At 47.4% G+C, this 11933-nt stretch overlaps 1 protein-coding gene across 4 annotated transcripts in view; it reads right to left on the bottom strand.

The window, feature by feature from the left end:
• Positions 1-7427, bottom strand: part of RUFY1 (RUN and FYVE domain containing 1) — a 61624-nt gene extending 54197 nt beyond the window's left edge. For 2 of the 4 annotated variants that reach the window (XR_001718080.4, XM_024356869.3), the window contains exon 1: positions 7099-7425. Coding sequence is in view for 3 of the 4 variants with exons in the window: in XM_024356869.3 (XP_024212637.1) it covers positions 7099-7408 (310 nt within the window). In the remaining variant the exon portion in view is untranslated. Of the gene's footprint in view, positions 1-7098 lie in introns of all 4 variants that reach the window. The other 2 variants (XM_016954418.4, XM_016954419.4) reach the window with 2 other exon arrangements.
• Positions 7428-11933: the final 4506 nt, after the last annotated feature.

Raw genomic sequence — 11933 nt, 5'->3', positions numbered from 1 at the left:
TGTTTTAAGGAACTCAATTTCCAGATTTTCAAGTTTCACAGGCACTCTTTCTCCTCCCTCTAAAGAAGGGCAACCCACTCCATAACCTGTCTTCCTCTTGATATGGTGACCTGGGGTGCCCTAGGTTCCATACACCAAATGGAGGTGGTGTCGCCCTTGATGATTAAGTAATCAAAAACGTGAAGACCAGCCTTTTACTGCTTTATGGTATCAGTTAAGCTTGGTCTTGGGGCAGAGGGGTGGTCTCTAACCCTCTGCTTGGGTATCCTAAATTTAGAAAATTAAAATTTTCTCCCTACAAATCTATGTAATTATGTTCAACCAGTCAATATTTACAACCCTAAGATGTGCCATTAGCTTGATGGCCATTTTCCGTAAATTAAATGAGCCCAAACTGCAGCTAAGTATTTGATGAAAATGGATTTGAAATACATGATAAACTAAAAGTATTTTTGTCAAAAAGTACTGTATTGGCAAAGGTGAATGAAATAAGCAATACTCAGATGTCTCCAACCATTCTGAGTATTCTGGGTTAAACAAAGTGCCTAAGTGAAAGAATAAGAAGTGAAATTATCCCTTGATAAGTCTTTTTTTCTTTTGAGATGGAGTTTTGCTCTTGTTGCCCAGGTTGGAGTGCAATGGCACGATCTTGGCTCACTGCAACCTCCGCCTCCTGGGTTCCAGAGATTCTCCTGCCTCAGCCTCCCCAGTAGCTGGGATTACAGGTGCCCGCCACCATGCCCAGGTAATTTTTTTGTATTTTTAGTAGAGATGGGGTTTTACTATGTTGGCCAGGCTGGTCTCGAACTCCTGACCTCAGGCCATCCACCCGCCTCAGCCTCTCAAAGTGCTGGGATTACAGGCATGAGCCACCGTGCCTGGCTCACACTTGATAAGTCTTGGTAAAACTTTTGTTTTGGTAACTCCCAAAAGTTGAGAAATTTTCTTAATATGATTAGGTTGCAGGTCAGGTAATTTTCAATTATTTGCTTTGAATGAAAATAAGGGAACAAAAAATAATTTTTGGCTTTAGATCAGTGTGATTTGGGGCATATAACTTGGAAAGAGTTCAAAGATGACCAACATTACTAAAACAAGCAAAAAACAGGACTAAAACTGATGCTGAATTCTATCACGCTTTAGCAGTAAATCATATATATTCATCTACAGATATATGCTAATGACAAAAACCAACACCATTCATCTCATTTAGAGATGCAATTCATTGGCTGGGCGTGGTGGCTCAGGCCTGTAATCCCAGCACTTTGGGAGGCTGAGGCAGGCAGATCACCTGAGGTCAGGAGTTCGAGATCAGCCTGGCCAACATGGTAAAACCCGTCTCTACTAAAAATACAAAACTTAGCTGGGCGTGCTGGCGTGCACCTGTAGTCCCAGCTACTGGGGAGGCTGAGGTGGGAGGATCACTTGAACTCGGGAGGCGGAGGTTGCAGTGAGCCGAGATTGCGCCACTGCATTCCAGGCTGGGCAACAGAGTGAGACCCTTCTCAAAAAAAAAAAAAAATGCAATTCAAGAAAAATTTATGTATAATTCTTTATAAAAATTATATTTATGTTCCTGTTACCAATGTAGCATTACTAATAAACTTAATGATAATTCACTCCAGAAGAAAAATTTTTATACACTTAGAGCTTTAGTCACAATAAAAATTTATTAAACTTTAACTTATTTACATACTTTTTGCTGAGACTTATAAGATGACCAATAACACTTTTAAAAACATACAAATCTATTACATTAATTCTATGGCAGAAGTGGAATGGAAATCCAAGTTCAATGAATAAAAGGGAAAATGTAAAATTTTCAAATATTAAATAACTTGCTATTTTAAAGATGGATGGTGGTAATTATCAATTCATTAAGGTATTTACATACCACTTGATACATTTCAAAAAACAATGTAACAGTTTTATTTTAAAAAGTCAATATTTACACTATGCCAGAAAATGAATTCTGAGCAACTTTAAAATATGATGAATAATCTTATACGTTAACTTTAAAAGTTAAATTTTCGGCTGGGAGCAGTGTCTCATGCCTGTAATGCCAGCACTTTGGGAGGCCGAGGTGGCCAGATCACTTGAGGTGGGCAGGTCACTTGAGGTCAGGAGTTTGAGACCAGCCTGGCCAACATGGTGAAACCCTGTCTCTACTAAAAATCCAAAAAATTACCTGGGCGTGGTGGTGCATGCTTGTAATCCCAGCTGCTTGGGAGGCTGAGGCAGGAGAATCGCTTGAACCTGGGAGGCGGAGGTTGCCGTGACCCGAGATCACGCCATTGCACTCCAGCCTGGGTGACGAGCAAAACGCCGGCTCAAAAAAAAAAAAAAAAAAAAAAAATGTTGGGAGTTTTCTTAGGGGGTTACATGAGCAAAAAATGTTAAGACCAGTGTTCCAGGCAATCAGCGCTGGGTGGTGCTGTCTCTGGAAGTGCTGCTGGCAGTGTTTTGCCATCTCATGCATCCCCTACTATGGGGTTACCTGTACCCATTAGCACTCAAGTTAGAGGCATGGAAAATTAAACCTGGAACGATCTTTTAGCGGTTCCATCTCTCAATTTTACTGGCTTTGTGACCTTGGCCAAACTATTCACATCTCTAAGCTTCATTAATAATAGTTCAACATGACACAGAGAATATCGTGAAGTTCTACACCTACTGAATTGCCAAATAAATTGCCAGGCCAGTATCAGACTCCTGGGCTCAAGCAATCCTCTCTCGTTGGCCTTTCAAAGTACTGGGATTACAGGCATGAGCCACCTGCACCCCGCCAGCATGTTAATTCTTAAAACACGCATGTTTGTTACTCATCCTTTAGGAAGCGTTACTCTAAAAAGCAAGATACATTCCTTGTGGGTACATCCTATTGCTTGCGTGAAAACAGCCAGTGTTGAGAGAGGAAAGCACATGTGCTATGTGCGGAAACGCTCAAAGATACAATAGTACTGGGGAAAATTTCTGGGAAGGAGGATTTAGTATTTGTCCTTTTTTTTTCTTTTTTTTGAGACAGAATTTTGCTCGTCACCCAGGCTGGAGTGCAGTGGCGCGATCTTGGCTCACTGCAACTTCTGCCTCCTGGTTTCAAGCAATTTTCCTGCCTCAGCCTCCCGAGTAGCTGGGATTACAGGCGTGCGCCACCATGCCCATCTAATTTTTGTATTTTTAGTGGAGACGGGGTTTCACCATGTTGGCCAGGCTGGTCTCAAACTCCTGACCTCAAATGATCCGCCCGCCTCGGCCTCCCAAAGTGCTGGGATTACAGGCATGAGCCACCATGCCTGTCCGAATGTTCTTTTGTATGGTTTGATTTTTAAAAATCATGTTCACTTATTACCTTAAAAAAAAAATCCCCCAAAACCAAACAGGACACCTATGGACAATGCAATCACATACCAGACCCCACATGGGAAAACTTTTTTTTTTTTTTTTGAGACAAAGTTTTGCCCTTGTTGCCCTGGCTGAAGTGCAATGCGGCGATCTTGGCTCACACCAACCTCCACCCCCCAGGTTCAAGAGATTCTCCTGCCTCAGCCTCCCGAATAGCTGGGATTACACGCCTACGCCACCATGCCTAATTTTGTATTTTTAGTAGAGACGGGGTTTCTCCATGTTGGTCAGGCTGGTCTCAAACTCCCGACCTCAGGTGATTCACCCACCTCGGCCTTCCAAAGTGCTGGGATTATAGGCGTGAGCCACTGCGCCCGACCGGGACAACATTTTAAAACAAGTATTCAAAATATTCCGCAGCATTTCCTTTAGCTTCTACCATTGAAAAAATATCATCCGGCAAGAGTGCTGCTCACATTCAATCTCTGCTCCTAAACTGCTCCCTCTGAAAGTCCTGCCTGTCCTCATTGCTTGTGTAGGCAGATCAGTGGGGAAAGAGACCATGAGTCAGCCTTGGGCCTGGCCCTGGCTGAAGTGGTGTCACTGTCTTTCTCCCATCCTGTTCTTGTGTCGCTGCAGAGCGAGCCGCCCTTGGCCCATTTCCTTTCCCCACCTCTGCTCCTGTCCTACCTGATGGCTTCAAATCCCGGTGACCTTCGGGACCAGCCTCATGGCTCTACCCAGCAGTTCCCCAAATTTCATCTCTTTGTAAGCCATGTGTCACCATTTTGCTAGATTGAGTGGTAGTTATTAATACTTTCCTTAAATTGAGTTAATTATTATTATTTTTTGAGATAGTCTCGTTCTGTTGCCCAGGCTGGACTGGAGTGGAATGGTCTCGGCTCACTGCAAACTCCGCCTCTTAGGTTCAAGCAATTCTCCTGCCTCAGCCTCCTGAGTAGCTGGGATTACAGGTGCCTACCACCAAGCCCGGCTAATTTTTGTATTTTTTTTTTTTAGTAGAGATGGGGTTTCACCATGTTGGCCAGGTTGGTCTCGAACTCCTGACCTCAGGTGATCTGCCTGCCTCGGCCTCCCAAAATGCTGGGATTACAGGTGTGAGCCACCATGCCCAGCCTAGTTTTTTAAATCCATATGGGATATATATATTGACATTTTGCAGTTGAAGTTACTTCTCTTTAATACTCTCTTTATAAAATAGGGATAATAATGGTAATCATCACCCTGTGCCATCTACATAATTTACAAGGCCCAGTGCAAAATTCCCGGCCTGGAGCAGAGCACAGAAGTCAGACTCCCCCTTACTACAGCTCTAATGGATTGCAACTTCCCTGCAGGGATGGGACGGGTGAGAGGCCCCTGCCCACTTGCCTGCCTAATGTGCTGTGGTACCAGCCACCCTGCCCTGAGATTTGGAGGGTGCAATCCCAACGCTGCCTGGGCAAGAGTGGGATCAGGGAGGGTAGGGAGAAGCCCCAGGGCAGCTCGAGTGGGCCAGGGCAGCTGAGAACCTGTCCCATTGGACTTCACTTAAAAAACACAAATTCAAAGATAAAATTAAGAATTTCAAGCATGGGATACTTCTGAGTGCCTGGCCCTCTCCACCAGAGTGATCAAAGCCTGCATTGACCGTCCACCCATGAAGCTAGTCCTGTTATCACATAGGGTTGTTGTGAGGAATGAATGAATACTTGTACAGGTTTAAGACTAATGCCTGGCACCTTTGAAGGACAATATAAGTGTTGGCTATTGTTTCTATCACTTCCATAGATGGAACACAGGTATTTTTCAAATATGCATTTGTTCAGCAAACACTTATTATTCTGTGCCAGGTACTGACACATTTCATTTTATCTTTTTAATTTTTTCCTTGATTCTGCATTAAAGGAAAGAAATTCTATCAGGGAAGAACTTTTATTATTTGCTTACTCCTGCCACGAAATATCTAAGAGGCCTCCAGGAGACGTCATGCCTTGACTTTCAGTACTGACTGTCAATGAGTATGCAACTCAGCATCCACTGATGTGTGGAAAAGTCTCGGGAAAAGGTGTCAAGCTAGAGGGCAGTAGGTTCCCGGCCTGCCCAGGCTCTCATCATCCTCTAATGCTATTTTCCACTGCCAGGATCTCAAAACGAGTCAGCCTTTCAACTTTACTCAGTAATTATTCTTGACCACTGAAAATCTCACAATTCACTACCTGGGGTCGGTGCATCTACAGCAAAGGTACCAGTGGATGGGGAGGAATCAGGAAGCCTCAAGTGTGTGCTATGATGCTCCTTGGAAGGCACCACAACCTTTCCTCAGCTCTGTCCCAGCATTTTCTATGAAGTTGGCAATGTTCTATTATGTGCTATCTCATACAGTAGCCACTGGCCACACACAGGCTACTGAGCATTTAAAATGTGGCCGCTGTAATCGAGGAACAAGTTTTCTTTTTTTTTTTTTTTTTTGAGACAGAGTCTCGCTCTGTCACCCAGGCTGGAGTGCAGTGGCGCGATCTCGGCTCACTGCAACCTCTGCCTCCCAGGTTCAAGCGATTCTCCTGCCTCAGCCTCCTGAGTAGCTGGGACTACAGGTGCATGCCAACACACCCAGCTAATTTTTTGTATTTTTAGTAGAGACGGGGTTTCACCATGTTGGCCAGGATGGTCTCGATCTCTTGACCTCGTGATCCACCCGCCTCGGCCTCCCAAAGTGCTGGGATTACAGGCGTGAGCCACCGCTCCCGGCCGAGGAACTCAACTTTTAATTCAATTTAAAAGTACTGAATTTCAATTTGATTCAGTTAGAAATTGAGGAATCCGGCCGGGCGCGGTGGCTCAAGCCTGTAGTCCCAGTACTTTACGAGGCCGAGGCAGGTGTATCACAAGGTCAGGAGTTCAAGACCAGCCTGGCCAAGATGGTGAAACCCCGTTTCTACTAAAAATATGGGGGGGGGGGAGGGGGCGGGGAACTTAGCCGAGCGTGGTGGTGGGCACCTGTAATCCCAGCTACTCGGGAGGCTGAAGGCGGGAGGATCGCTTGAACCCGGGAGGCAGAGGGTGCAGTCAGCCGAGATCGCACCACTGCACTCCAGCCTGGGCGACAGAGCAAGACCCGGTCTCAAAAAAATAAAAATAAATAAAAACAAAAACACACACACAAAAACATATGCGTGCTGTTGTATTGGATAGCACAGCTCTGGATGTCTGGCGTTAGAGGGCTAAGTTACTTAAATCTTACTATCACTGATATGCTGGCACTCTGTTCATTACAAGGGCTGAAAAGGTCTTTAAGAGATCATCGGGTGACTTTAAAATCCTCATCTCACAGGCAGAGGTGAGCGGAGGCGCCGCTGGTCCGCTGCGCGCAGGGCCCACGCCCTCCCGACACCCGCCGGCGCTCCACTCCCGCACTGAACGGTTGAAAAGCAGAACAGTGCTGGCTCCGTTTCGTGTGTGGAGTTACCACAGAGTTCCGAAGCCCGGACGCGCACACGTCCTCCACCTAGTTAGTGGGAGAGCATAGAGGCGCGGGTGCGGGAGCGCGCTCAGGCACGCGGGGCTGCGGGGGGCGGTCTCGGCTGGGCCGCCGGAGTAAAGACCCAGGCGCAGCCAGGCGCCGCCCGCCGGCCAACAGCTCGCGTAACCTCCCGGAACGGCCAGTGCCCTCCCAGCCCGGCCCCCACCGCGCCCGCGCCGGCGGCCAGCGGGGACACGCGAGTCCGCCGCGGGACAGACCCGGCCCGAGCCTACCTGCGCGCGCCGTGCCGTCCCCGCTGTCCCCGCCGCCCAGCCCCGCGGCCGCGCGCAGCGCGCTCCCGCAGCTCGCCGACAGGTTCCCGGTGGCCCTGCGTGCCAGGGTCAGGATGGGCGCCGACCAGCCCTCGGCCGCCCGCGGCCTCGTTGCGCTCCGCAGGTCGCCTGGGCCGGGCAGCTGGCTTCGGTCCACGATCTCAAACTCTTCTCCCGGCTCAAGCGCTGACCCGGGCCCCGGCCCCGGCTCCAGCTCCGGCTCCAGCTCCCGCCCCCGCCCAGCAGCGCAGCCGCCTTCCCGGTCGGCCATCTTGGCCGTGTCATGTGACCCAGCGGGCGGGCGCGGGGTGGGTGCGGCCGGGCACCGCCTTTCCCTTCGGTGGGCAAGGTTTTTCTCTCTCTTCACCGCCTCGCCTTCCCTCTGTTTCGAAAGGTTCGGGAAAGTCCAAGTCATAACATAAAAAGTGTGCGTATTCCCGGCCGCCGGCAGGACCTGTTCGCGGGGAAGTTCCTCTTGAACTTTCTCCGAGGACAGTTGTGCACCCTGCCCGGCGCTTCACGGGGTTCCCTGGCCGTCGTTGTCTTTGTGACACCATTTCCTCTTTTAAATTTTCATTTCATGGTCTATATTTTCCACTTCGTCATTTTTCTGTAGCACTCATTAGAACAAGCCCCGAAAGGGCGACTAAGGAAACGCACAGGCGAGGCAGGAAAGCAGGAATTTTTTTTTTTTTTTTTAAATCTAATGACTATGACGGCTTGGCAAGAAAGAGTGCACGATAGTGGACTGGAAATCAGAGCTAGCTTCTCCTATTGATTAGTTACGTGGGATAACAAAAAGCCGACCTCATTAAATAAGATTTGCAGTAAGGACCACATGGCAGATGTTAGCGATTGTGACTACTATCTCTAGTATCCAACTGTGTGGCCTGGGTAAGTCACTATACACTCAGTCTGTTTCTTCACTTGGAAAAGAAAGGAATTTGACTAAGTACAAAGGAAAATTTTGGCCGGGCGCGGTGGCTCATGCCTGTAATCCCAGCACTTCGGAAGGCCCAGGCGGGCCTTTAGGACGAAACCCCGTCTCTACTAAAATACCAAAAAACAACAACAACAACAACAACAAAAAACCAGCCAGATGTCGTGGCGGGGCAGCTCTACTCCTAGCTCCTTGGGGGGCTGAGAGGGAGGATCACTTGAGCCCGGGAGGTCGATCCCACAGTGAGCAGAGATCATGGCCACTGCACTCCAGGCTGGGCGACAAAGTGAGACCCTGTCTCAAAAAAACACTAAAATTTACTAGCACTTAACACTTTGCAAAGTGAGGCAACATGAGCCACACCAAACCAGCAGAGCTGTTTTGATTCCCAGAATGTTTACAAATCTTAAAACTTGTTGCCAATATTTAGAAATCAAAAGATTTCACATAAGAATCTGGATTTTAGCTTTCTCTGGAATCACTGGAATATTTGGTAACTCATGGCATATTCCCTGATGGCAACAAACTGTTGGGAATAAACTGTGCTGCCCCTTTAGACGCCCAGCTGCTCCCTGGACCTGTCTTGGTCCAGCCCACTTCACTAGGTTGCATGATATGTCTGGTCCCTGAAAGGCCAGTTCTCAGTGAAGGGATACCACTTCATCCAGGAGTGTTTTGGGAATTTGTGGAGTTGGTGTTTGAGTTGTGTAATGATTGAGGGCATACTACCAGTCTTTTTTGTTTGTTTGTTTGTTTTCAGACGGAGTCTCGCTCAGTCGCCCAGGCTGGAGTGCAGTGGTGATCTCGGCTCACTGCAAGCTCCACCTCCCGGGTTCACGCCATTCTCCTGTCTCAGCCTCCCGAGTAGCTGGGACTACAGGCGCCCGCCACCACGCCCGGCTAATTTTTTTTTTTTTTTTTTGTATTTTTAGTAGAAACGGGGTTTCACCGTGTTAGCCAGGATGGTCTTGATCTCCTGACCCCGTGATCCGCCAGCCTCGGCCTTCCAAAGTACTGGGATTAGAGGCGTGAGCCACCGCGCCCGGCCTGGTCTTGTTTGTTTGTTTTTGAGGCCAAGTCCTGCTCTGTCACCAAGCTGGAGTGCAGTGGCGCAATCTCGGCTCACTGTAACCTCTGCCTACCGGGTTCAAGCGATTTTCCTGCCTCAGCCTCCCAAGTAGCTGGGACTGCAGGGGCGTGGCGCCACACCTGGCTAATTTTTGTACTTTTAGTAGAGACGGGGTTTCACCATGTTCGCCAGGATAGTCTCGATCTCTCGACCTCGTGATCCGCCCGCCTCGGCCTCTCAAAGTGTTGGGATTACAGGCGTGAGCCACTGAGCCCGGCCCTACTAGTCTTTACTGGATGCATAGACAGGGATGAAGATAGTCTAGAATAACAGAATTGTCCCGAATCCTTCATGACTTTCCAATGCTACTGGACATTATGTAGGTGAAAAGTTTGTTTATAATGATTAGGGCGTGGAACCGAATTCCATTTTGTATAAAAACATTAACTCTTTTTTGGGGGAACAGTTTCAACATTTATCAGGCAAGGTTATTCTTCAGTAACAACCCCCAAATCTCAATGGCTTAACCTAAAAGCTGGTTTCTCATCATGCTACATGTCAATGTAGATGGGGTGAGTACTCTGCCCAACTCATTGTAGTCTCTCAGGACCCAGCCTGTTGGGAGTTTTGCATAAATATTATGTGCTCCAGTCCTGCATGACAAAGGTCACTTATGCACATTTCATTGGTGAAAGCAAATCACATGGCCACGTTTAATTTCTAGGGAGTTGGGAAGTTCAGACCTATTTGTGTCTGGGAAAACCACAACTGGGAATCTTTGTGAGCAGTGTAATGACTACCATAAGTGTACCCTAAATTTTCCTGGAATGTAGCTAAATTGATTTGTTCAGAATTACACGTGCAAATGTCTATGTTATTTCAGTGGTAGTTGTGCCTCGTTTACATATTGAAATATATCTCATTTTATAGTGCTTCGCTTTATTGCTTTTTTGACAAATTAAAGTTTTTGGCAGCCGGGCACGGTGGCTCACGCCTGTAATCCCAGCACTCTGGGAGGCACAGGTGGGTGGATCACCTGAGATCAGGAGTTCGTGACCAGCGTGGCCAACATGGCGAAACCCCGTCTCTACTAAAAACACAAAAATTAGCCAGGCGTGGTGGCGGGAGCCGATAATCCCAGCTACTCTGGAGGCTGAGGCAGGAGAATCGCTTGAACCTGGGAGGCAGAGGTTGCAGTGAGCCAAGATCGAACCACTGCACTCCAGCTTGGGCAACAAGTGCAAAAAAAACTGCGTCTCAAAAAAAGAAAAAGTTGCTGTTGGCAACCCAAGCACGTGCTTATTCTGTGCCTCTGTTTCACATTTTCGTAATTCTCAAAATATTCTAAACTTTTAAACTACCCTTACATCTGTTATATGATTTGTGATCGGTGATCTTTGGTGTTACTATTATTAATTGTTTTGGGGCACCACAAACTGCACCCATATAAGATGGTAAACTTAATTGATAAATGTTGTATGTGTTCTTACTGCTTCACCAACCACGTGTTTCCTTCTCCCTTACCCTCTCCTCGGGCCTCCCTGTGCCCTGAGACACAATATTGAAATTAGGCCAATTAGGCCGTGGCTCAAACCTGTAATCCCAGCACTTTGGGAGTCTAAGGTGGGCAGATCACTTGCGATCAGGAGTTCCAGGCCAACATGGTGAAACCCTGTCTCTACTAAAAATACAAAATTAGCTGGGTGTGGTGGCAGGCACCTGTAATACCAGCTACTGGAGAGGCTGAGGCACGAGAATTGCTTGAACCTGGGAGGCGGAGGTTGCAGTGAGCTAAGATTGCATCACTGCACTCCAGCCTGGGCGATAGAGTGAAACTCCATCTCCAACCAAAAAAAAAAAAAAAAAAAAAAAAAGAAAAGAAAAAGGAAAAGAAATTAGGCCAATTAATAACCCTAACCCTACAACGGCCTCTGAGTGTTCAGGTAAAAGGAAGAGTTGCATGTCTCTCTCTTTATATCAAAAGCTAGAAATGATTAAGCTTAATGAGGTAGGCACGTCAAAAGCCGTGATGGGCCAAAAGCTTGGCCTCTTGCACACAGTTAGCCAAGTTGTGAATGCAAAGGAAAAGTTCTTGCTGGAAATTAAAAGTGCTACTCTGGCCGGGTGTGGTGGCTCATGCGTGTAATCCCAGCACTTTGGAATGCTGAGGCGGCCGATCACATGAGGCCAGGAGTTTGAGACCAGCCTGGCCAACATGGTGAAAACCTGTCTTTACTAAAAATACAAAAATTAGCCAGGTGCAGTGCTGCGCCTGTATTCTCAGCTGCTTGGAAGGCTGAGGCATGAGAATCGCTTGAACCAAGAAGCAGAGGTTGCAGTGAGCCAAGATCAGGCCACTGCACTCCAGCCTGGGCAACAGAGCAAGACTCTGTCTCAAAAAAAAAAAAAAAAAAGTGAAACAGCCTTATTTCTGATAAGGAAAAAGTTTTGGTGGTCTGGATAGAAGATTAAATCAACCACAACATTCCCCTAAGTCAAAACGTAATCCAGACCAAGGCCCTCAACATCAAGGCAACACCCTCCACTGGCAAAAAGATTATGATTCACTGAAGGCTCAGATGGTCTTTAGCATTTAAAAATTTTTTTTTAATTTTTAATTTTTTTTTGCGATGGAGTCTCGCTCTGTCACCAGGCTGGAGTGCAGTGGTGCCATCTCTGCTCACTGCAGTCTCTGCATCCTGGGTTCAAGTGATTCTCCTGCCTCAACCTCCTAAGTAGCTGGGATTATAGGCGTGCGCCTCCATGCCCAGCTAATTTTTTGTATTT

The sequence above is a fragment of the Pan troglodytes genome, chromosome 4, assembly GCF_028858775.2.
Source record: "Pan troglodytes isolate AG18354 chromosome 4, NHGRI_mPanTro3-v2.0_pri, whole genome shotgun sequence".
NCBI classification, from domain to species: Eukaryota; Metazoa; Chordata; class Mammalia; order Primates; family Hominidae; genus Pan; species Pan troglodytes.
This window is presented reverse-complemented; position numbering and strand designations above follow the sequence as displayed.